The sequence below is a fragment of the Hippopotamus amphibius genome, chromosome 9, assembly GCF_030028045.1.
Source record: "Hippopotamus amphibius kiboko isolate mHipAmp2 chromosome 9, mHipAmp2.hap2, whole genome shotgun sequence".
Classification (NCBI taxonomy): Eukaryota; Metazoa; Chordata; class Mammalia; order Artiodactyla; family Hippopotamidae; genus Hippopotamus; species Hippopotamus amphibius.
This window is the reverse complement of record NC_080194.1, coordinates 120859270-120882978: the sequence shown is the minus strand read 5'-3', so window position 1 is coordinate 120882978 and position 23709 is coordinate 120859270. Positions and strand designations below refer to the sequence as shown.

At 60.6% G+C, this 23709-nt stretch overlaps 2 protein-coding genes across 24 annotated transcripts in view; one reads left to right on the top strand and one right to left on the bottom strand.

Moving 5' to 3' along the window:
- LUC7L (LUC7 like) overlaps positions 1–11392 on the top strand; it is a 122590-nt gene extending 111198 nt beyond the window's left edge. For 12 of the 18 annotated variants that reach the window (XM_057747987.1, XM_057747994.1, XM_057747989.1 and 9 more), the window contains 7 exons: positions 3007–3144; positions 4023–4179; positions 6811–6917; positions 7293–7422; positions 9072–9261; positions 9962–10154; positions 10699–11392. In XM_057747987.1, the coding sequence (XP_057603970.1) occupies positions 3007–3144; positions 4023–4179; positions 6811–6917; positions 7293–7422; positions 9072–9261; positions 9962–10154; positions 10699–10864 (1081 nt within the window). In that variant the 3' untranslated portion in view covers positions 10865–11392. Of the gene's footprint in view, positions 1–3006; positions 3145–4022; positions 4180–6810; positions 6918–7292; positions 7423–9071; positions 9281–9961; positions 10155–10698 lie in introns of those variants that run through there. The other 6 variants (XR_009055375.1, XM_057747986.1, XM_057747990.1 and 3 more) reach the window with 6 other exon arrangements.
- An 88-nt stretch (positions 11393–11480) lies between these two features.
- MPG (N-methylpurine DNA glycosylase) lies at positions 11481–19546 on the bottom strand. Of its 6 annotated transcripts, none has more exons than XM_057748002.1 (6): positions 19409–19539; positions 18615–18770; positions 17570–17722; positions 17188–17421; positions 14316–14520; positions 11481–11925 (listed from the first exon to the last, which is right to left on the bottom strand). In XM_057748002.1, exons 3-6 carry the CDS (start codon positions 17681–17683, stop codon positions 11519–11521), a joined length of 960 nt encoding a protein of 319 aa, XP_057603985.1. In that variant the 5' UTR covers positions 17684–17722; positions 18615–18770; positions 19409–19539; the 3' UTR covers positions 11481–11518. The 6 variants fall into 6 exon arrangements, with proteins under 6 accessions (XP_057603985.1, XP_057603989.1, XP_057603986.1 ...); XM_057748006.1 differs by having other exon boundaries at positions 17581–17645; XM_057748003.1 differs by having other exon boundaries at positions 19393–19530.
- Positions 19547–23709: the final 4163 nt, after the last annotated feature.

The following is a 23709-nucleotide window of genomic DNA, read 5'->3' as shown; positions in this document are numbered from 1 at the left end:
TGCTAGAGTCGTGTCTTAAAACTGCACTTGAGAAACAGGAGCAGACCTTTCTCTTTCCTTCTCCTGACAGACTTCAGCGCAGCTCCAGGCTCCCTCTTGCTGGGGGGTTTTACAGGGCATTCCCAGTGCAGCACCCTCCCTCCTGGCTTGTTCCAGCGTGTTCCAAGGTTCACCTGGGCCTGCAGCTGGCCTTCAGGAGGTGACACTCAGGGTCTGCACGCTGCAGAGCTATGTTTGTAAAGAGGCACCAGCCTCAGTGCCAAGTGCCCCCACGGGAGGAGGCTGCCTGGTGTTGGGAACGTGCAGTGAAGTCCACGTGGAAACTAGGGACCCAGGGAGGGCATGTCTCCCCCCAGAGAAGAGGACCCCACATCACTGTGTGGCCAGAGCTCTGGGGACAGTGACGTGGTGCAGAGGCTGCACAGGCCTTGACTCCTCTTTTTCCTGGCACTGAGCTGGCACTTGCAGCTGAGTCTCCACGAAGCCTGTCCCGAGCCACCTGCCCAGCCCACACACAGCCCTGTATCCTCCCCCGTCCCTTGTCTTACCACTCTCTCTAGCTTCTCACGCTCACACAGTTTGTTTATGATTCCCTGTGTCTTTCTCAGCACCGCTGAGTGGAAGCCCCAAGTGCAGGGCTGTAAATTGTGCCCCAAGAGCCTGAACCAGTGCTCGAGGCCTCCTCACACACCAGGTAGCTCGGTGACTTGGATGTGGCATCGCTGGGCTCCTGGAGGAGTCTACCTAGCTACCCTTGAAATGAGAGGGACCTCAGTGTTCACTTCCGACTCTGCAGTGTTCCAGCATCCACTTTGCGCCGTGTCCTAGAGGGGAGCGCAGAGATAAGAAGACTTTGATTTTTGAATCCACCAGCCTTTCTGAGCAGGTGTGAAGTGAATGCAGGAGGAGCTGGCTCTGTCGCCCAGTTTCCCCCGCCTCCTCCCTTCATACCTGGATGCCGAGAGCATAAATGTTGCCCAGTCAAGTGGAGCCACTACCCTGGTTCCCCTGGGCGAGTCTCTTGTGTGACCTTTGACTCCTGAAGACGCTATTTCTCAGGGTTTGACATGAGCTGTCCAGTCCACAAAGGCCTTCGGCCAAGGAGGGGGGCGGCTCCAGGAGCCTCTGTCCGCTCGGATGTACTTGCTTCGTTCTGGAAGAAGCCAGGAGCAGTGTCCTCCGCGAGGACCTGGGGAAGGACCTGGGGTCTCTTCCCCAAATCGTGACGTTCACCAAACCTGCTCCTGGGTTTCTCCCTGAGGGGCTGTGGCATCAGCAGCAACCAAACCTTTGCCTTCCAGACTCCGCCGCAGCCTGTGGCCCCACCCCTGCAGCTTGGGGCCTAAGACTGTCCCTCGAGGGGAATTCCTGGGGGCCTGGTTCTCCTAATGCTCTGGTGGCAGGACAGGCAGAGGGAGCAGATGCTGGTGTTGACGGGAGGCCTGGGCAGTTGAGGTCACAGACGGTGCTCTGTGTTCCTCCCATGGTTCCTCTCCCGTTGCCCATTCCTTGCTGGAGACAGTGAAGACTTATGTTTACATTTGACACTGCTGACCATGGGTTCTGCCAGCCGTCTGGGTGGAGCTGTGGGAAGAGACTAAGAACAGCCTGTGACTGTGGGGAGGGGGCCACAGGGCTGCTTCCGGCACCCAGCACCCTGCATCTGTGTGCCCGAGAGCCCTGCAACCTGGGCGCCAGCAGGGGCCAGCAGAGCGGGGTGGAGTGTGACAGGGAGGGCACCCTGGGCAGGGCGGGCAGGCCTCCACCGGGCACAGACCCCCCTCGCCCTCTGCTCCAGCAGTCGCTCCCCCCGCGTCCACACCAGGGGTCGTGCCACGGGACCGTGGCCCCAGCTTTGTGTGTAGTTCCCCTGCGCGGGGCCACTAGGAGCCCGTTTTCCTGGCAGGGGCTTCCTGAGAGGTGGTCCCCCCAGAGCAGGCACATGTTCCTTGGGCCCTTTCCTTCCTCCATTCAGGAAATGCTCTCAGTGCCCCATGTACCCCGTTGTTATCGGCCGTGCAGTGAGCAGTGCACTTCATGAGTGAATTCTCGTCGGGAAATAGCACTGACCAACGGACAGGCGGGTCGTGCTGCTGTCCAGTGTTCAGGACACACAGGGACTGTGAGCAGCCTGTGGGGCCTAGGCTGGGCTCAGGGTTCACCCCACTGAAATCTGAAGGCGGGAAGGAACTCCAGGGCACCTGGGGAGAGCACACAGCCAAGGGCAAGTACATGGGCCTGGAGAGCAGCAGGGCAGCCTGTCCTGCTGGACCCACCGGTAGGAGGAGACAGGGTCGGAGAAGAGTGGGCAGGTCCTGCAGGGCTCTGGCACTTTGGGGTCTTGGCTGGGACTCCTGAGGTGGGAGCCCTGGGGTCTGAGTGGGGAGGGTGGACAGAGAGGGCTGACGCGGAGAAGGTCTGGACTTTGTCCCTGCCGTGGAGCAGATAGAATTGACAGATGGTTTGAGGTGGGATGTGAGAAACGAGGGTCAGGCACAGGGTTGCTGTGTTTGGCCTGAGCAAAGCCAGGGCTTGAAAAAACCAAAGTTCCGTCACAGAGACGAGGGAAGCTGAAGGTTTGAGCCGAGGCTGGTGTGGGCGGTGGCTGTGGCACCCCGGGGTTGGTGGTGTCTGCCGGGAGGCGGGCCCCTCCCTGGCAGGACCTTCCTCTCCTGCTTACCTCTCCCTTTTGGCGACACGCCCTGCCTTGCTGGCAGCCCATTGTGACGGGGCCTTCCTCAGGTGTGCAGAGCCTGTGGGACAGAGATGGGAGCCCTGGCGCTCTGGTTGGACTGCAGATTCCAGGGCTGGCCAGAAGTGTGTTCCTGATACTTTTTCTTCTCTTAAACATACTGAGATCTGGGGCAAGATGCTTTCTTGCTCTGCAAGTCTCCCCCCGCAGTTTCCTCCATGTGCCAGGAGGAGGCACCCTCAGGCAGCTTCTGTGTGGTCTGTGTGCATGGCTGGGAGCTGCTGTGTGGGTGGTTGACAGCCTGCTCTCTGCAGCCTATGCACGTCTGGAGTGGTGCGGCTCCACGTCAACAGCTGGTTGGAGGTGAGCTTCTGCTTGCCTCACAAGATCCACTATGCAGCCACAAGCCTCATCCCCCCCGAGGCCATCGAGCGGAGCCTGAAGGCCATCCGGTGAGTGCCAGCCCCACACACACCCTACCGGGGCCCTTCTCTCCTGCATCTGCCTGAGGTTTACCAAATACTTGGTTCCAAAAATTGTCTTTTCCTCTTCCTGCCACAGAAATTGGCAGGTAGGGCTGTGCTGTTTATAGAGTAAAAACACATGTATTTGTGTCCAGTTCTGTCCAGAAATGACTACCCCCAGGTTCCCCCAGGGCCCTCTTGGCACTGTCTGGCCGAGCAGGTCCCAGCTGCAGGCCTGGACAGGGCTGTGGGCCGAGCATCACGGCGGGAACTGGGAGCTGACCGCCAGAGGAGTTGTGTCTTCATGGTGTTACTCACCGGACCTCCTGCTCGGATCAGAACTTGTGAGATCTGTTTCTTCATGTCCCTGATTTCCTGCAAGGAAAGTGCTGAGTCCAGTCTTCTGCCTCCCCGTCCTCCACCAAGTCCTCTGTTTCCTTAAATGTTTTTTAACCAGAAAACGAAATCTGGGCACACAGCAGAAAATGTTGAGATGACAGAAAGCAAAGCCCTGCCTGGTCCTTCCTCGTCCAGGCCTGTGGGCCACCCTTGGCTTCCTTGCTATGCATATTTCTAGGTGGTTCTATTCATAGTCTGCAGCGGGGATTTTGCTTTCCCCGTATTTGAGACTCTTTCTTTAGGAAAGATTCACTCATTTTCGAATGAGCGTTTGCTGGGCAATCCCAGAGGTGGGGTGGAGCCTTCCTCAGTTTCTCCTGTGGGCCACAGTGATCCTTGCGGGTTTAAAGGCCTCAGGGCACAGCGCTGTCTTCTACTTCCTCCCATGGCCTCTTCTCTCCAGATGCACAGCCAGGGCAGGGACCTGGGGCTCACTGGTCCTGCTGACCCGTGTCTCTGCCCCACAGCCCATACCACGCCCTGCTGCTGCTCAGCGACGAGAAGTCCCTGCTGGGCGAGCTCCCGCTCGACTGCTCCCCAGCCCTGGTGCGCGTGATCAAGACCACGTCTGCCGTGAAGAACCTGCAGCAGCTAGCCCAGGATGCAGACTTGGCCTTGCTGCAGGTACCCCTGGGTGCCTGGGGAGACACCCTGGGTGGGCAGGATGGGCAGCAGGGAGAGGCCAGATGCATCACCACAGGCACCTCAAGCCACCTCCCCAGGGCCTTCATCCAGTCCAGGGCTGCTGCACAGCCTGCCATGGTGATGGGTGGATCTGGAGTCAGACCTGGGATCAAGGCCGCGGGACTGACTTCCTCCTCTGTGGGGGGGTGAGGCTGTGGCAGAGAGGAATGAGGCAGTCGTGCCGGGTGACTGGGCTGCACAGGGCCGGAGGCTTGCAGGGTGCCTTAGCCCATGTGGGAGCCGTGCAGAGCCAAAACCAGGGGCACCAAAGGTGGTGGCCCTGACCACCCCGACCCCCTATGGGCACGCAGGCCTGTGTTCTGTGCAAGGTGCCACCTCCTTACTAAGCCCCGTGCTTGTGGGCTGACCTTTCTGAATGGATGGGGGCCCCTCCGCCCTGGCTGTGGGTCTGGTTTGAGCATGGGCAGGAGCTGGGGGCAAGGCAAAGTACAGGGAGAAGTTGGAGGCCAGGGTCAGGGGGCCTTCCAAGTGACAGCTTGAGGGTTGACCCAGGGTCTGGAACGGGACACTGTGTGGCCGCCAGGGGGCAGCAGGGCCTGGCCCAGGGACCAGCGGCTCCTGCAAAAGCCGAGGGTGGAGCACCGTGAGGCAGGCCAGCCTGGGCCCCTGCCAGGCACCTCCAGGGAGCCCTTGGCCTTTGCTTCTTAGCACGTTAGAGGAGCTTGTCCACCAGGCCTCTCAGGCGATTTTCCCTTAAAGCAGCTCTTTTGGATTCTGTCATCCAGAATAAGCCCTTCCCCCATCTCTACCCCATGGCCTTTGTCTACCCAGTCCAAAAATGTGTATCGGACTCTGCCTTGGTGTTTCATATGGGCTCCTGGACTGCTTTCCTAGCACCCACAAGACACAGAACCTTTCATGCGCTAACCGTTGCATGTGTACTGACCACCGAGTTTGTGTTCTGACCAGCACTGGTTGATAGGCAGGAGCCTGTGAGTGTGCAGTGCTGTGAAGGGTGACCCTCACTGTCCCCTGTGGCAGCCCGCCACAGAACCTGTTTGGACGCTGTGCCACCCCCTCACTGGTTGTCCGCCCCCCTGGACACAGACAAAGCTCCGATGATGTCCGCTTCGCGTCTCCCTGGCCTTGCCGTGGGGGGCCCTTGCTGTTTCCTTCCATGCCCCTCCCCATTGAACCCAGTGCAAATCAGGGTTTGCCGCTAGTGTGGTTGTGCAGAAGCCCCCTGGGGTCGAGCCCTTGTGGTGGACCTTTCCAGCCTCTGGGACGGCTGCTTCCTGCAGGCCCAGTGGAGGCCCCGAGGGGAGGGAGGCTGGTGAGCCCAGCGGGAGCCTCACGCACGGATGTCCCTGCTGGGCCTCAGGTGTGAATGTCACCAGGTGATGTAAAATCATTCATGTTCCATCCTAGGCAAAGAGGTTCTACAAGTAGTTTGAGGGTTTTTTGTCATGATGAAATTAACATATTCTTTCTTAAAAAAATTCAAATATCACACAAATTATAAACACAAAAAGAGAAAGTCCCCACAATCCCATGTCCTAGTGGTAACCACTATAGATTCTTCCAGGCTTTTTATGTACATGTTAACACATAATCTTTGAATAACAAAGTTAGGATCACACTTACATTACCTGTGATTGGGTGAACAGGGACCCCGTAGATCTAATCCCTGCGACCTGTGAGTGTGACCTTCGCTATGTGGGACTTTGCAGGCGGGAATAACACCCTTGAGACAGGGCAATGATCCTGGTTGATCTAGGTGGGCACTCATGAGAGGGAGGTGCGAATGTGACCCTGAGGCAGAGATGGGAGGTGTGGTCACAGCAGCTTGGAGGCAAAAGAACAGTCTCCCTGCTGATAGCTTGACTCCAGCCCCGTGATCCCAATTTCAGACTTGTGGCCTCCAGAGGGCACTCTGGCTGCAGGGAGAGGTGGGAGGTGGAGCCCGCTGGGTGAGGGTGATGGCAGAAATAGAGGCAAGTGGGCCTGTGTCCTTTAGAGCCATCATCCCTGGGCCTTGGGATCAGACAGAAGAGGGTCAGCAATGGAGCTGAAACCTCCTTTGTGTTCAAGTTTGCAGTGGCCCTGGAGGCCCTGTTTGCCGAGACGAGGTAGTGGTGTTCTCGGCACTGTCACAGGTGTGCATGTACCCCCCTTGGAGGCACCTGGCCATGGTGGTGCAGGGTGAGCAGTGCTCGGTGCTGTGGTCTCACCCTGCCACCCCCTCTCCTGGCATCGTGGTCTATCTGTGGCCCATCCTGATGGCTTGAGAGTCGAGGGCAGCAGGACAGTGGGATGTTCTCCAGGATTGAGTGTGTGGGATGGGGGCAGGTGCAGTGACCCCACGTCCACATTCAGGTGGAGACCTCTCCCCGTGCTGGGTGCTTACTGGGCTGGGGGCCGGCCTCTGCCAGGATGTGCAGCCAAGCCCCTCACTCACCTGAACCGGCCTTGTCCTGGGTGCCCCAGCGTCCTGTGCTGGTACCAGCCAGGACTGCACAGGGACCAGTGACAGAGAGGCTTGTGGCTGTGAGCCAGGGGACTGTGTGGATCCGCCTCCCCGGCACTGTCCTCTCGCCCCTCTGCCTGCAGGTTTTCCAGCTTGCAGCTCACCTGGTGTACTGGGGCAAAGCCATCATCATCTACCCGCTGTGTGAGAACAACGTCTACATGCTTTCTCCCAACGCCAGCGTGTGTCTGTGAGTCCCTCTGGCTGCCAGAGCCCGGGGCCCCAGGTCGTGCTCCCCAGGTCAGCTGGGCCCACATTCCAGTTCTGGCTGGTCCAGCCCCACACGGCGCCCTCGGCCTGTGCTCTTCCAGCACCTGCCCTTATCTGCAGGCCAGTGGGTGCTGCACGGAGCACCTGGTGGGAGGTTGGGAGCCTTGGCTTTGACTTGGGCGCTCATAGGGGCTGTGGTGTGAGGAAAGCATCTGGGTTCTGTGTTCATTGCACCCATCCTGGCCCACCCACCATGCTATGCCCCCTCCTGCCCACCACAGGCTCGTGGCAGGGGTGCAGATGCCTGACAGTGGGGAGGCCTGCTGAGCTCACGGGCCTTCACCTCCGTCCCCAGGTACTCCCTGCTGGCCGAGCAGTTCTCACGCCAGTTCCCATCTCACGACCTGCCGTCCGTCCTCGCCAAGTTCTCGTTGCCCGTCTCCTTGTCAGAATTTAGGAACCCTCTGGCCCCCCCTGTGCAGGAGGTGAGTCCCAGGAGCTCAGGGAGCCTAGGAACTACCCACCTGGCTTTGGTCCCCAGTCCTAGGCCCTCAGTGCTGCCGCGTCTTTAGCCTTGGTTTGGGGGGAGGTGCTTGCTGTGTAGGTGGTACCTGCCCTGCCATGGTGACCAGAAGCTGGCTCCCTGGCAAGGCTGCCTGCAGACACTTGGGCAGTACAAGTCCCTCTCCCCATGGAGCCCACCCTGCCAGTGGGGGGCAGTTCTTTGGGTTAGAATGGAGTTAAGAGGCCCAGTTGGCAGGAGATTGGTGACCTCTCCTGGGAGGACAGAGCCACTCGGTGCCCCCTTCTGGGTCTGGGGGTCCCACAGTTGGGGGATGCAGAGGGGATTTTGTTTTCACTGAGCCCTGCACTACTACTCCCTCCCCTGCTTGCCATGGTCCAGGTGGCCACAGGATCTGTGGGTGTAAGTCCTGGGCTCACTGGTCCCCAGAATCTCCTAATCCAAGGGGACCTGGACAGGATGGGCCTGGGTCTAGGTCAGGGCGAGAGTTAGGCAGGGGTGCTGGGTGTGGTGGGCTGGCCACCAGGGAGTGGTGAGGCGTGTGGAGCGACCTGGTGAGTTCTGCGTTTGTGACAGGGTTGAGTGTGGCCTGGATCCGAGGCTTTGCTGCCTCCCCTCCACTGCAGACCTGGAGCTTTGGGGCTCTGGGGCTCTAGGGCTCTGGGCAGGGCCCAAGACAGGAATGAGTGGGACAGGTGTCGGAGACGGGACTGGCTATTCTCAAGGCTTTGTCTTCAAGAGTAAAGTATTTGCTTTAATAAGTGCCAGGTCTGTTAGGCAAACCCACTTCTTCCTCAAGTTGTGAATGAGGAGCAGCCCCTGTTGGTCATTCATTTAGATGCCAAGCGTGACTATTGTAAATGCTGCCTTTCATGGCACCTTTGGTTTCCAGGAGCTGTGCCAGGTGGTGCCAGCTGAATCAAAGACACGCTGTGTGTTCACCCTCCACCCTCCCCAGCAGAAACTTCCCGATGGTCCAGATGGCCGGTGGCTTTTCTAGGCTGAGCCCAAGGGGCCCAGATAGAGCCGGTTCTGGTTCTGCTCAGTCCCAGGGTGAGGCCTCCTGCCTCGCACACCTACTTAAGGCCCAGAATGTGCTCAAGTGCTGATGAAGTCTCCTAACTTAATTATTTTACAGTCCTTTTCAATTTTATTTGGTCTGACTGGGTCACACGTGCCCGTGGTACACTCCTGTTTCCATGCCCGGTCAGCCAGCCCCTCCCAGTAAGGGACCCCCAGGGACAAGCAGGTGTGTGTGTGGGTCTGAGGATGTGGACACCGTGTGCACACACGCCCCTGCTGACAGCTGCTGGAGCATCACCTGCACAGGGTGCCCTGTCCCCAGGGTTGACCCGAGAGGAGGACTTTCTGCTCAGGGCAGCTGGGGAAGAAGAGGAAGAGCAGGGCCTCCATGTCCTAGGTCCTGCTTCTCAGCTCTGGGCAAGAAAGGCCAGCATGGGCAGCCTGGGTGTGTGGTGCAGCAAGGGCAGTGTGGCCCCGCTGCCTCCCCAGGACGGGAGCTGTGGCTGCAGAGTGGCTGACGGCTGGGTGCTCTCTCTCTGAGGTGTGGGGTGACCCAGGGGTCGTGTCTAAGGCCTGGCTGTCCTGCAGACGCAGCTCATCCAGATGGTGGTGTGGATGCTGCAGCGCAGGCTCCTGGTCCAGCTGCACACCTACGTTTGCCTGATGGCCTCACCCAGCGAGGACGAGCCCCGCCCCCGGGAGGAGGACATGCCCCTCACCACCAGGGTCGGCGGCCGCAGCCTCAGCACGCCCAACGCTCTCAGCTTTGGCTCCCCAAGTAGGATCCCCTGCCCAGGGTATCTGTCTGGTGGGGGGTGAGCACCCTGGGGTGCCCTTGGCAGAGACGGGCGGCCGGGAGGCCCGACTTGGGTGCCGCAGGGCAGGGAGTAACCACGGCACCTTCACACAGCTGCACTCAACAGGTGCACACACACTGCTCCTCTGTGAGCAGCTGTGTCCCCATGCGGACGCCACTTGGCCCAGCTGGGCAGCTCTCCCTCAGGGGACAGGAGGCCCCATCCCCCACCTGCCTGAGGATGAGGCTCTACCTCGCTGAGTCAGGAGTGGCCTGGCCCAGCCTGGGGTCAGAGCAGACCACACCGCATCCCTGGGAGGACCACTGAAACCTCTGCTCAGGGCCTATGAGGAGACAGTGACTGTCATAGTCCCTTTTAGAAGGAGCCGTTTTGGCTTTTGTGCCCACTAAGGCAGCAGCCCCGTGTCCCAGGTCCCTGGCTTGGGGAACACGAGGGGCTGGACGACTCCCGGGGAGGTGCCTCCCCGGGCTGGGGCCGAGCTTCGGTGCCAGACCCGCCTGCCCAGGGCTCCTGTCGTCCGAGTGGGTGGGAGGGGTCAGATGACCAGGCTGGCCTTGGGGTGAGGGGCTGCTCCCTGAGGGTGCGGCACTGAATTCCCAGGTGGGTGCAGGTGCCTTGTGGGGCTGGGGGCAGCCGCTCCCTGACGGTGCCTGTCCTCAGCCAGCAGTGACGACATGACCCTCACCAGCCCCAGCATGGACAACTCCAGCGCAGAGCTGCTTCCCAGTGGGGACTCGCCGCTCAACAGGAGGATGACGGAGAACCTGCTGGCCAGCCTGTCCGAGCACGAGCGGGCAGCCATCCTCAGCGTGCCCGCGGCCCAGAACCCCGAGGACCTCCGCATGTTTGCCAGGTGGGGCAGGGGCCACGTCTAGGGTCAGGACAGAAAGTGGATCTCAGCTTAAGTCCCAATGGCAAACAGCCCTCACTAGTTGAGGTGGCATGTCCAGCACACAGCGGTCCCCACCTGGTGCCTGCATGGGGGGGGTCTCCCTTGCTCTTCCTGGGTGTTTCTTATCACATCTTGGGAAGCAGGAGCAAGTTCTGGTCCTTGTGGGGGCTGGGTGGGGCCCTCAGTCCCCACACCATAGGTGACACAGACGTGTCACACCCACCCCTGACTTGGGGATGCTGGGTGTATGGTGTTACGGGGTCATCAGGTTGTCAAGGACTAAGCCCCCGGCCGAGGCCCCCGGAGCCGCAGCAGCATGACCAGAGGAGCTGCCGGCTGACCCTGCACTGCCCTCACCTCCGTCAGGGCGCTGGGGCAGAGTGATGCTTCAGGGGCCACGGGGGGCAGCAGGTCCAAGGCACTGCTGGGGGCAGGGGCCTGTCTAACCACCCCCCTCCCCTGCCCCGCGGCTGTGCTGACCCCCACCCCCACCCCCACCCCTCAGGCTCTTACACTACTTCCGTGGCCGCCACCACCTGGAGGAGATCATGTACAACGAGAACACACGGCGCTCCCAGCTGCTGGCACTCGTGGACAAGTTCCGCAGTGTCCTGGTGGTGACCACCCATGAGGACCCGGTCATCGCCATCTTTCAGGCCCTGCTCACCTGAGCTGGGGGGCACCAGACAGAGCCTCCCCAACCCCAGGGCTCCCTCCTTCCCTCCTGTTGGGGCTGCTGCCCTCCGCATCCTCACGCGTGTCCAGTCCTCAAAACAGCCTCACTGTCTCTGAGCTGAGAAGGTGAGGCTCGAGCTGGGGGAGCGTCCAGGACTCTCGCTTCTGAGAGTGTTTCTCTCAGAGCCCCTCTCCCAACCCTGCCCGTGTTCCCCCGGCCCACTCCTTGGGGGTCCAGAGTGTGAGGTCCAAGTGCCTGGCCCATCCTGTGTGGTCCAGTGCTGGCCGCCTGCAGGCACCCTTCCCCCCAGCTTCCTGGGTACCTTTCCCAGCCCTGCCCCCACCACAGTCCTGCGTTAGCCACCAGGAGGCTATGGCCAAGTGGTCACCCCCATGCCACTTGAGTTATGAGGACCTGGGCTAATGGTGTCCTGTGGCTGGCAGGGCCTGGGGAATGTGCTTTGTTGGCTTCCCCGTGGGGTATGTCTGCACGGGTGCTCCCCACACAGGGCTGCCTCAGGCCTGAGGGGAAGTGCACACGCTGGCCCCAGGTCCTCCTACAAAAAGCTGGCCACTGAGGGGGGGGCTCCGGCTGAGATGCAAGTGACACTGTTTTCTAGAAACACTGCATTTATTTTGCTTCTGAAGAATTAAAAATCCTCATCCCGGCAGGCCTTTGCTCCAGTCTGTGTGTCCCGCTCAGCTGCTCTGTCTACCACACTGACCCAGGGGCTGCCCTGCACATAGAAGCGCAGGGGCTTCAGGGCCCATTCTCCTGCGTGGCCGATGCCCACGCGGGCTGCTGTCACCACAGCTGCCTCACTGGAGCCTGGGGGCCCCCGTTCCAACCACACAGCCTCATCCGTGGCCAGGTCCCGCTGGTTAAAGCTCTTGTCGATGGCCAGGGCCTGGCACAACTTGGAGGGGCCGTTGCAGAGCTCACGGTCTTTGAGGGCTCGTCCGGCAGTGCCTTTGCGGGAAGTGCAGCGAAGCTGCCGCATGGCCTCCAGGCCCCCCAGGGGCTCTAGCGCTCGGAGCAGGACACACGCCCCATCCCCTGTGGGAGAGATGGCGGCTCCCAGGCTGTTGCCCTCCTACCCAAGACCCAACCAAAGCTGTCGGGGTGACACCTGTGCTCACGCACCATCCAGACCCTCTGCCTGCCTTGCCCCCCTGCACCCACAAGGTACCTGTGTCTCCTATGGGCACCAGCTGGGGAGGCACAGAGCTCCCTAGCTCCCTCTGTGAGGTCAGCAAAGGAAACCCCTGAGTTGGGCCTTTATAGGCCTGGTCAGCCCACCAGGCCCCAGGGTGCCCCAGCCATCTCCCCCACTGGGTGTCTGTTGGAGAAGCTGGAAGGCTGGCTTGGAGCAGCCACCAGTGTGCACAGGATGCAGGTGAGCCCCACTGCATGACGCAGTGGGGAAACGGACACAGCAGGGGCTGCCAACATAGCTCCCCACCCCCCACCCTGTGGGGTCCTCTCCCCAACCAGTGCAGGACACTTGAGGGATGGCAAACGGACACCTGGGCCCAGGATTCTCTCAAGAAGACACACCTGTCCAGATCCCCTCGGATTCCTGCCTGGGGACAGTGATTTCTCCCTGGGCCCTGGAGAGAGGCACCCTGACTGTCCAGCAAGGCCACTGTCCTGGGACGCCGGCTCCTGACTCTCAGCTCACCCCACCAGCTGGGAGTCTGAGGGGCTCAGCCTGAGGTGTGGCCAGGCCAGTGTGTTTCTCACGCCTCAGCCATACAGGCCTTCCCATCAGCACCCAAGAGCTGGCCTCCTGCGCAGGCAGCAAGCATGGGGGTGTTTGTGACCAGATGCCCCTTAACCAACCAGTTTTCAAAGCACTTAAGGATGTGCCCAAGGGCACCTAAAGCCTTGAGTTTTAGTCCCTCTGTGATTCCTGGGCCCCTCCCCTCCCCAGCCTCAAGGTTTCCTCTGGTTCCACCCTGAGCGTAGTGGGTACCACGTGCAGACAGGTTGGAAGAGCAGCTGACCCCTCCTCTCCTGGAATGGACCTGAGTCCAGTCTCCTAACAAAAGCACAACACCCCTTACCTCTTCCCACCAGACCTCCCCATCACCCTTCCCCACCCCCATCTGCCTGTACCAACTGCTCAGCCCCAAGTCCCAGTCTCTGCATGGCCTCCACCCCACATGCATGGACTGTCTCAGCTGCCCTCTCCCTCACTCCACCTGGATGACCCTTGGGCCTGTCTGTACCCATGTGGTTTTCTGCTCCCCAACCTGGATGTTCCTGCGTCATCCAGGTCACGTGACCAGAAAGTAACACACCACCTCCCATATCTGCTGTGTCCACTGTACCCACAGAAAACTTGGGCTCCTCCCCTTCCTCACTGACTGCAGTCCCCTGTCCAAGTGCAGTCTCCCCTCACATGAGGGGTCGGTTCTAATGCCGAGGAAAAGCTCAGCAACTGGAGTAAGCGCTCTGTGTGATAACTAACCTCAGGGGCAGTCCCTGTCACTCAGTTTCACATAACACCTGCTTTCTGCTGGGCACAGGGCCAGTCGTGGGTTCCCTGTGTCCTCTGGCCCCGTGGCTCTGGCATTAGGCATCCCCAGCTGTCCATTCTGGGCAATCACAACTCACACGTCAATGGAATCCTCCCACGTGTGTGACCGGCAGCCCCTTACTGTCCTCAAGCCTTCATTCACCTTGGGACAGTGGCGGGAGCCTCGGCAGACGGACACTGGGACTGGCTAGCCAGAGTGGGCTGGACAGACTCTGCTGCCAGTCAGCAGTGGCTCTGGCAGGACAGTGCTAGGCACTTCCTTCCCAGCACAGGCCACCCAGAAAACAAAGCCACCTACTCATGAAGGACCCAGTGGGTCCCCCAAGGTGGGTGGGCCCTCCCAGGAGCTTTAGACCAGTATCTCTCCACTTGGCACCCCTGACCTTTGGGGCCATGATTCTCTGTGGAGTCGGCCATCATCCTCCTTGGCCCCCACTCACTAAAGGCCAGTAGCATCCCCACAAGTGTGATGACCAAAAACATCTCCAGACATCGCCTCATGTTCCCCAGGATTGTCCATAGTTGAGAACAATTGATCCAGACCCCATAACTGGCCACCTGGCAAGGCTCCTACCTGAGCCCAGCTCATCCCAAATCAATCTCACCCTTGTTTCCCCACAGTCAGCCCCTCCCGAGTCCTCCCTCGGCTGCAGTGACACCACTACTGAGCTCTGGGGCCAGTGGTCGGCTTGTGAACCTGTGTGCTCTGTGTTCAAGTCAACCCATGACCTCTATTCCGTGGGGCCCCCAGCACCTCTAACCACTGTCAGTGCAGCCAGAGCTCCTGAAATCCCAGCCTAGGCTAACAAGGGCACCTCTTGCTCAAACACCTACCCACGCTGGTCCTCCAGGGGGCTGCCAGCTGAGGGGGCTCTGCCCAACCCCAGCCCCCAGCACCACTCACCTTGGCTGGAGACATTCATGCAGAAGTACATGCCGTAGATGAAGTACACATACAGCGTCCCTGGCTTCATGAACATGCTGCGGTTGCGGGGGGTCTGCCGGCCACCCCTCGAATGGGCAGCTGCATCCTCTGGCCCCAAGTATGCCTCAGTCTCCACAACGCGGCCACGGAGCTCTGTGCCATCGTCCAGCCGTCGGACCAAGACCTGCTCAGGGTAGGAGGGAGCCAAGCTTGCTCCACCCCGACAGTCCACAGCCTGGACTCACCTCCCCAGCTCAGGATGTACCAGGACACCCAGGTACAGCCATTTCTCCCCCCCTGTCCCCTCCATCCTGCTGGACCACAGGCCCTGCTCACCAAGTGTCCTGTCCACAGGGTGCAGCCATCTAAGGCCAGCCAGGGCAGGTAGGGCACCAACACCAGTGAATTCTCACACTTCCTCTCAGCGGGGCCCCCAGCCCCCTGCCTCCTCCTCCCTGAGTCCCCTTGGACTTAACGCTTAACCTGGGGCCGAGCAGTGTGAAGGGCACAGGGCCCTGCCTGGGATTCCAGAGCCTGTGGAGCCCCCTCCACCTGGACTAACTGCAAAGGACCGTCACACACAGCCCCCACCCAGCCAGCTCTGAAAGCAGCAGTACCAGCTGCCCTGCAGTGCCCCCTGCCTGGCCCACGGCCCTGGGGGTAACAAGCTCCACAAGGAGTGGGTCAATGCAGGCAGTGGGCGGGGAAGGTGAGCCTGGCGACGGTTGCCTCGGACAGCACCCTGGGCAGGGTGGGTCCAGGAGGGGGCAGAGGGGTCAGCCGAGGACAGGGGGCAGTTGTCAGGGGCTGTTCCCAGAGGGGTGGACACTCTCAGGCCAGCAGAGTGCCTAGGAGAACAGAGCAAGCCACAGGAGAGCCAGGCAGGGCCTGTGGCACACTGAGCACCCGGGGAGTTGAGTCCTCCCCTGCCTGGAGCCCCTCTGCCCTACTCCTTTACCAAGGGTCACCACAGAATGGCCCTGGGAATGGCCAGCGGTCATGCCCAGTGTCCGGAGCCCCACGTCTGACCCAACCAGGGTTCACAGTGGAGTTTCGGGGGCCAGCCATCTCCCCAGGGATGTCCCCAGCACCTGCCTTGTCCTTAGGCCAGAGCAATCAGCTGGATGGCCAGGCCACCATGCCTTAGCCCATGGAGCCCAGTGTGTCTGCGGCTGGGGACAGTGTCATGGGGGCAGGGAGGTGGGTGCTGGAGCCTGGACTCTCAGGGGAAGGACTGGAGGAGGCTTTCCTGGAGACGGGGTGGAAGAAAGCCCACAACCCTGTACACATGCACCCGTGGGCTTGGCCAGAGCACCTCGAATGAGGCCTCCCTCCCATCTCTGCAGATGAGAGGGAGCATCCCTTGTCAGCCTGACGCCTCTGTGAGGCCTGGGAGGAGCCTCCCACAGCCCTCTCCGCACTATCTTCTTTCCTGTCCTGAATCTCAGAGATCACGTCCAGATAGCAGATGGTGGTTGCCCCTCACCCCATTACAAGCATCTCCCCCTTGCTGGTGAAGGGTCCCGAGAGAGGCAGCACCCTCCTCAGCCAAGGGGGTGACACAACAGTGGTCTGGGTTGTCATGGCAACTCACTGCTCCTTGCAATGACCTGCTTAAGGATGAGTGCATGACCTAAGCGTGGTCAAGGGGTCTGTGAGGACATCCACTGGGAGCTAATGAAAAAGGTTCTCCTCCCTAACCAAAGGGACATACAGGGCGAGACCCTCCCTTCTCTGTTGGACATTGTCCTGCCACCCTTGGGCTCAAATGCACATGATGGGAGCCTAGGGGGAGACTGTGACACACTGAGGCCCTTGGGGCCTCAACCTGATGCTGGGACTCACCTGCCCCATGTGCCCTTTTATGTGAGATCATAACGTCTCCTGACTGAAGATGCTTTTGGAAGGACCTTCTGGCCCTTGAAGCTAAAAGCATCCTCATGGGAACAGACTCTGGTCCCTTGATGATGTCACACTTTAGGTCACACTCCACTAGCTCGTACTTTAGGATCTGTTCCTGACACCAATTTTCTAATAGCCACAGAAACCGACTCTCCTTGGCCATTTTAACCTAAAAGGAGGCTCATTAAAGGACACAGGGTAGGCATGGAACCTCTAGGAGGACCAGAAGGCCAGGCCTAGCCAGATGGTGCTCCACACAGATGTGGCCAAAACTCTGCTGCTGTGGCCCATGCCATGTACACACCGTATGGTGACAGGCTCCACCCCCATGGGCCCTCGGCCGTCCTGCTTCCCACCCCAGAACTTGGAGCTGCAGGGGCTGCTGGGAAGCCAGCTCTGGCACTGTGAGCCACTGTGGTGAGTAGGAGGCTGTCCTTCATCTAGACAGTCTTGATGCTGGGCAGCCCATAGACCATGGCCTTGGCTGCCATGTGTCTAAAGGAACTACACACATAGACAAGCCCCAGCAGGGGCACTGACTGTGTCAGGGGACAGGGCAGGCAAAAGCAGCCCCTCACAGACAGTGCCCAGCACTGACCGTGGTCCTTGTAAGAACCTGCCCTGAGGGCATTCCCAGGTGGACCAGGGACAATGCTCCCACAGCCCCAGGGGGAGACGCTAATGTTGCAGCTGCCCCGTCCTCACTGCCCAGGGCAGGCAGGCACCCCTAACAATCTCAGCATTCTTCCTGGCTGACCCTGGACCCTGACGCTGCCCCAGATGACTGAGGTGAAGCTATCCAGGGGCAAGTGTGGGCTAAGCGGCTGACTGCATGAGGACACGCAGGGCCAAGTGAGGGACATAAGCGCAGTGGTGAGGGGGCTGGGGCCCACAGACACTGCGTGGTGATGACCCTTCAGTGGAGCCCACGCTGCTACATTTCCATCACCTGTCCCAGAAAGGCCCGTGCCAGGGGGATGGCAGGCTGGTCAAAAAACTCTGATCCCAGGCGAGCAGGGTGGCCCTTTAGGCCTAAGAAATAGATGCTGCGCTGGGGGCCCAGGGTCGCGAGTGGCTCCAAGCGGGGCTCCTTGGCGGAAGGTGTCTGGGTCCCATCTGGTGGGCTCTGATGCCGCTTGGCCTCCAACAGTCGCTGCTTTTTTAGCCCCATTCTGCAGGAAAGCTGAAATGCGAAAGGACAAAATAAAGTGAAGAGGAGAGAACAGATGTTTGCGCAGGGAAGTCAGGAGCTCAAGGGCTCATTCGACTGCCTGCCTGTCTCCTCATGTGCAAAAAGGGGGCAACCAGCCTGTGCAAACAGAATGCCATACCTGAGCCATACCTGGCATGCTCAGCCCTGCGCGGGGACCCAGGAGGACTTGGGAAATGACTGCATGTGAAGGCTGGCTGGTGGCGACAGTGACAAGGTAGCCACTCTGCTCCATGCACCATCCACAAGCAGGAGTGGCAAAGGGCTGCAGGGCCTGGGGAGGGGACAGTGGCACCCAAGCCTGGGACAGGACAGCTGGTACCCTCTGACTGCCACTCATCATGTGGTCCCCAAGTGAACTCCTGAGCTTCTTTCTGGAACCCTGCCCTTTGCACCTGAACTTGTGACCTCCACGGGGCCTGGCCGAGGAACAGATTGTGGGTCACTGTGTCATCCACACCCCTCTCCGACGCTGGCAGGGCTCCGACTGTGCCAGACCCCTCCTAGAATGGCCCAACAGACCTGACAACACACGTGGGTGAGCACCAGACAGACCGTCTATTTGGCCCCATCCCAAGCACTCAGGGTGTGACCGCCAATGAGTCCCCAGCTGTCCTCTGTCTCATGACCCAGGATGTCAGAATAAGGATAAGTGAGGCAAAGGTGAGGTTCAAGGGATGAGGAAGATCTGCCAAGACCAGCCCACCGTGTGCCTCCCACCTGCTGCATGGAACCTGCAGAACATGACCACACACCCTTGGCCGTTCTGCGACCAGCTGCTCTCCAAGGAAAGGGGCAGGCGAGCACTGGGGCCTGGAAACACCCTCCTCAGGGGCTGATTCCAGTGCCTCCCTGGCATGTGACAGACCCATTATTTTTAACATAAGTGCTGACATTCTATGTTGTCCGGAGCCACCAGTCTGCTGAGAATGGTCACTGATGTGACTGTGTGTGCAGCCTGGCCCATGTGGCAACACCCACCACGGGCTCAGACTCCGGGATGCTGCGGTCCCTGTTCTCAGCCCAGGTTTGGCCCCCAGCCTGCCCTGAGGCTCTGGAGTGGCTCTGCCCTGAGCCACCCTGGGCGGTGGGGGGCTCATACAGCTGTTCTGGGACTGAGGCTCAGAAAGGCCTCGGCTCCCCCACTGCAAACCAAGGATTCAAACCTGTCTCAGAGCCTGAGGCTCAGATCCTCAAGCTGAAGAGTGGGCTGACCCTGTTGTTGCACCCAAGGGTGACTGTTGCCCCAGAAAGTGACCTAAGGTGTCTGTGCCTCTGTTTCATCTGCAGAGAGGGAACCAACATTGTCGCACAAGGTGGTTCTGAGAATAAAATGAGAAGTCGGGTAAGCACTCGACCAGGCACAGCGAGCGCTCACTAATGTTAGAAAGAAATGCAAAACCTGGGGACAACTCTTGCCAGGCTGCGCCCACCCAGCGGAGGGCAGGAAACAGCTGCCTGGATGGGGGCCCTTGAGGGACCCGCCAGCCCTCCCTCAAAACCTGGGCAAACAGGGGGTTAGTAAATAAAGGGAGAACATTTAACCGTCTAGGACGGACATTTAAGTGAGGAGTGTGGGGAAGTGGCCCCTAGGGCCAACCCCATGGTCGTTTCTGCGGCAGGCGGCCTCGGGGCAGGGGGCGTCTGAGCCGGGCCGAATGCCCAGCATGTAACCAGGAAACCGGTGTCGGGCGCTCCTCCCAGACCTCACTGGCGGCCTCGGGCCGGGCCTCGACTTTGCTCTGCCAAGTGGAACAGCAGAGCCGGCCCGACCCCGCCGTCAGGCCCTCGTCTGGGAAATGCAGACACCAAGGGGCGGCCCGTGAGCACATTACTGGCTCCCGCTCAGGGCCCACTGCAGTGGGGATGCGACTCCGGCGGGGGGGGGGGGTCTCGCCCCCGAGCCTGTCCCTCGGCTGTGCGCCCAGCGAGGAGCGCGCTTACCTGGGCGCGCACTCACCTGGGCCCCGCGGCGCGCGGGCATCCGGCACCTCCGCCGCGGCTTTCTCGACTGAGACCCGTCGGCGCGGAGCCCACCCCAGAGCCCACCCGGAAGCGCCGCCGTGCCCGGGGGTGGAGCCGGCGCCTGCGCGGAGGAGGACGGAAGCCCGGCGGGGGGGAGGGGGCGGGCGCCCGCGCGGATCCGCCTCGGGGGAGGGGCCAGGCTGGGGACCGGCATTCCCCGCCGTAGCCCCTGCCTGGCGCCGTACCTCCCATCCTGGACAAAGGCCCGGGGATGCTGGGACACTTGTGGTGTGAGGATGGGGAGCAGGCAGCTGGGGTGGAGGGAAGACCCCAGCCCTGCGTCCCTCCCAGTGCCATGGCCCCCCGCCCCACTTTGCACCCTGGCCCCCCCGCAGCTGCAGAGCTCACTCCACCTGGTGATTCCAGCTGGTGGTCAGACCACCGAGAGGCTTAGTCCCTTGTGAACCTTGCCTGGGCCCTAGAGGGGGCCCGGCTTGGGGAGTGTGGTTTAGGGGTGCCCCAGACGGTTCGGTGGAGGGAGGTGGCGACTGAGCCCTGGTCCATGGGACAGGCCTTCTTGGACTGCGGAGGGGCATTACTTGCTGCCTACCTGGGGGGCGTTTGGGTGGAGGGGACAGATTGGGTGGGGGAGTGGGCCAGGAAGACGTTGTCCAGGAAGAGGACCCAGGCCGTTCTGGAAGCGCCCCCACCCCTATTATATACTGGTGGGTCCCAGGATTCTGTCTCAGCAGTGGGGCCCCCCACCCTTCCCGCCACTGCAGGATGCTGAGAGAAGCCCGCCCAAGTCTGGGGATGGGCCTGCTGGAGCGTGGCCAGCCTCCTGAAGTGGAGGGCTGTAGGGACCCATGAACACTCCTCCTGCAGGGCAGTGCCTGGGGGCAGTGTGAGGTATGCCACTGCCCTTTGGGGCAGCATGGGGAACACCCCTGCCTTGGAGCATGTCCTGAGCTGTCTGAGTTGTGTCACCCTGGCTCTGTGAGGGGCACCCGTGGGGCCTTGGAGAGCAGCTGGGCAAAGGATGGTGGGGGGGTGGGGAGGTGCCGGATGGGCCATGTGACTGGGGCCCTGGGATGAGCAAGCATGGCATCTGATCTCAGGGCAGGTCCAGCTGGGAGAACCCTGGTCTCCAATCCCCCTTCCTCCTCCTCCTTGGACCAGCCCAGGACTCAACTCCAGCCCAGGCCCAGGTCCAGCTGTACTCCCCCCTTCCCCCCAGGGCCCCAACCAGGACTTCCTGCGGAGGGAGGGGCAGCAGCCTTTCAGTCGCTGGCTGGAAGCCACCCAGCTGTTTGTGGCACTGTGTGCCGCTTCCTTCCGGGGGCAGGCAGTCTGTCGTCAATGCGTACTTGTGAGGCAGGCCTGGATGTGACTCCCACCACTTTCTTTCCTCCTTACCCCTGCAGCCATTCTGCATGAACAATGATTCCCCCACTGCCTTCCTGTGCCCAGCCTCCCTTCCCACTCTCCCAGCTCTGGGAGGGAAACTGAGGCTACAGTTGGTCCCTGTCCCCCTGGTGGGGGCCAGGGCAGGGTGGGTGCTGTTTTGTATACATTTTCATTTCGATTTCACAAATTGTGCATGGTCCTTGCAGAAACCATGGGGAGTCCATGCGTTCCCGGAGGGACGTCTTATCCCCAACTGGAAGATGAGGAAAGAGGCTTGGAGGGCAGCCCAGGAGGAGGAGGCAGGGCTGGAGCCAGCAGCCCCTTCTCCAGATGTTCCAGCCTGAGTGCAGGGCCTTGCACAACCTCCGCCCGCTTCCCCGTCCCCCTACCCCCCACTTCCTGGTTTGTGGTCTGAGGCTCCACCGCAGGCTGGAAGGGATGGGCTGAGCATTCCCACTGTGGCTTACAGGGTGGGTGGGCTGGGGTAAGAAGGTGGTCTCGGCAGGAGGAGGGGCCTGGGGCCTTCTCTTCTAGTCCCCAGTGTGCCCTGCTACTGGGCTGGGAGAGGCTCCTTGGAGGATGTCAGTGGAGGATTAAGGTGAGGACACCCTTGATGCTTTGAAAGGAGTCAGTGCTAGGGTGAGCTGCTCTGCGCCCCGGCAGGCCAGCCACAGCCTCCGGAGGGTCCGTCAGGCCCTGAAGCCTTGAGAGAAAGGACAGCGCCTCCACCAGCCACAGAGGCCAGAGTTCCAGTGCCAGCACTGTTCCTGCCTAGCACACTGTTCACTGTCCTCTCTATGCAGGGGCAGCTGACATGGTGAAAGGGGCAGCACCCTCCGGTGACACCTCAGCAGGGCCGCCTCGGGGCCCTCTGCAGCTGATGGGCCCTGGGGGCTCAGAGGCTCCATAGGCTGCGTCTTCCCTTCCTGGGACTGTGCTGTCAGTGCTGCCCGGCCCTGAGGCCAGGTACTTAAGGGCCCCCTTGCCAGGCCCCAAGACATGGGGAGGGGCAGCTGCCTCAAATAGACAGTGACTTCAGGCCCCTGGCTGGTCTGGCCCACTTCTGCTTCTTCCCCAAATAGCCAGAGGCCGGTCCTGGGCCCATCCAGGCCCCCCAAAGCTCAGGCTGGTCAGTTGAACTAATCCTAGGGTAGCTGGTAGGGATTCCTCTCAGTGGTTAGGACTCCTTTCCCCTCAGGTCCTAGAGTGAAGTCCACAGTCGGGGGTGGTCCAGACTCTTGCCCATCCCAAGTCACCTGCACACACACTGGGCAATGGCAGCTGATTTCTATTTCCAGGGCCTGGGAAAAGGAAAAAGAGGGACCGCGAGCTGGGTTTTCCGTGTCAGGGGCTCCTCCACCAGGGCACATGGCAGTGGGCCAGCTGTGAGGCAGAGCACATATGTGTGCTCACACGTGTCCCTGCAGACACGGTCCAGGCCCCTGCTCATAACGTCCTTCTGATGCCTGGGGATTCCTCGGTTTGCCTGCCAGGGTGTACTTGCGAGCCACACCTGTGAGGGGCAAGGGTTTGCAACAGAGGCTGCTGGGGGTCCCACTGGAGCTCAGGAACTGAGAGGGTCCTTTGGAGGAAACCTGAATGAACAAACAAGGGGGAGGCCACTCACCTGTGGCTAGACACATAGACCACCCGCTCTAGAGAGGGAGCATGAATTGGGGCAAGGCAGCTCTCATTCACTGAAGGTAACTCCTGGTGGTGGGGGGGGGATGGGGTTGAGGTGGGGGGGACTGGGGGATGGGCACCTGTCTCAGCTGTGAACCAGCTATGGCTGTGCTTCTGGCAGCTGGGAATGAGTGTCTGGGTCATGGAAGGGATCTGGGTGCCCCGCAGCACCCACTGTAGGTGGAGACCTGCCAGCACTGGCTGCCCGGTCACCTTTGGAGGTAAGCCCAAGTCCTGAACTCCAGTGATGACACCACTGATGCCGGCTCTGCCAGCCCAGGCTGGGCATCCAGGTGGATGGGGCATGCTTATTCTTGGCGGGGGTCAAGAATGCCAGGCATGGAGAGGCTGTCCTGTCTCTGGCTGAGAGGCTGGCATAGGAGGGGTGGCAGTGTGGGCGACTGGAGCCCTAAGCATTGGCACTGGGCAGCCTTCCTCTTGCCTTGTGTCCCCAAGACACTTGTAGTCACTGCCCCACCCCCAGTGAAGGAGTCCTCCTGTAGCCCCTCCAAATCTTTCATTGTCTCCCACTACCTAGGCATTGTGTTGATATACCTGAGTTCATAAATGACCCAGAGTGTACAGGCATCACTCTGTCCTGTGGTGTGGACGAGGAGACAGTCAGAGGATTCTGTCCCTTCCCCAGGCTCCAGGGCCAACCTGTGAGTTGGCTGCCACCTCAAGTTGTCAACTTCACTTTCTGTGTAGCCAAGGACCATGGCATTGTCTGCGGTCATACCGTGGGCATAGCTTGCTGACCTGACTGTAGCAGCAACTCTGTTCAGAGAGGACCACTGCCTCCTGGTCCCAGACCAGCAAAGGGACTGTAAAGACACAGCTGTGGACCCTCCGAGGCTGGAGGGGCTGGGCCTCGTGTGCTTCAGGATTCTGGCACCCAGTGGTAGGGCCCTTAGGACACCCATGGTCCCAGTTCTGATTCCTCCACGGGAAGAGGGGCATCACGGAGGAAGTCTGCCCCCTCCACCAGTCACAGCTCCTGCTCAGCCCTGCCGACCTGCTATTGGCACCCCCTCCCAATTCCTGGGTCTTTCTCTGGTGGTTGTGTCCCACCAACTCCTGCAATGTCAGGAGCGAGGAATGCTGGAAAACTCTCGCCAGCAGCCTCAGCCTAGAGCAGATGGGCCATTTTGTGTCCAACTCAGGGACTGCAGGGATGGGCCCACAGGGCTGGTGGGTGAGCTCTGA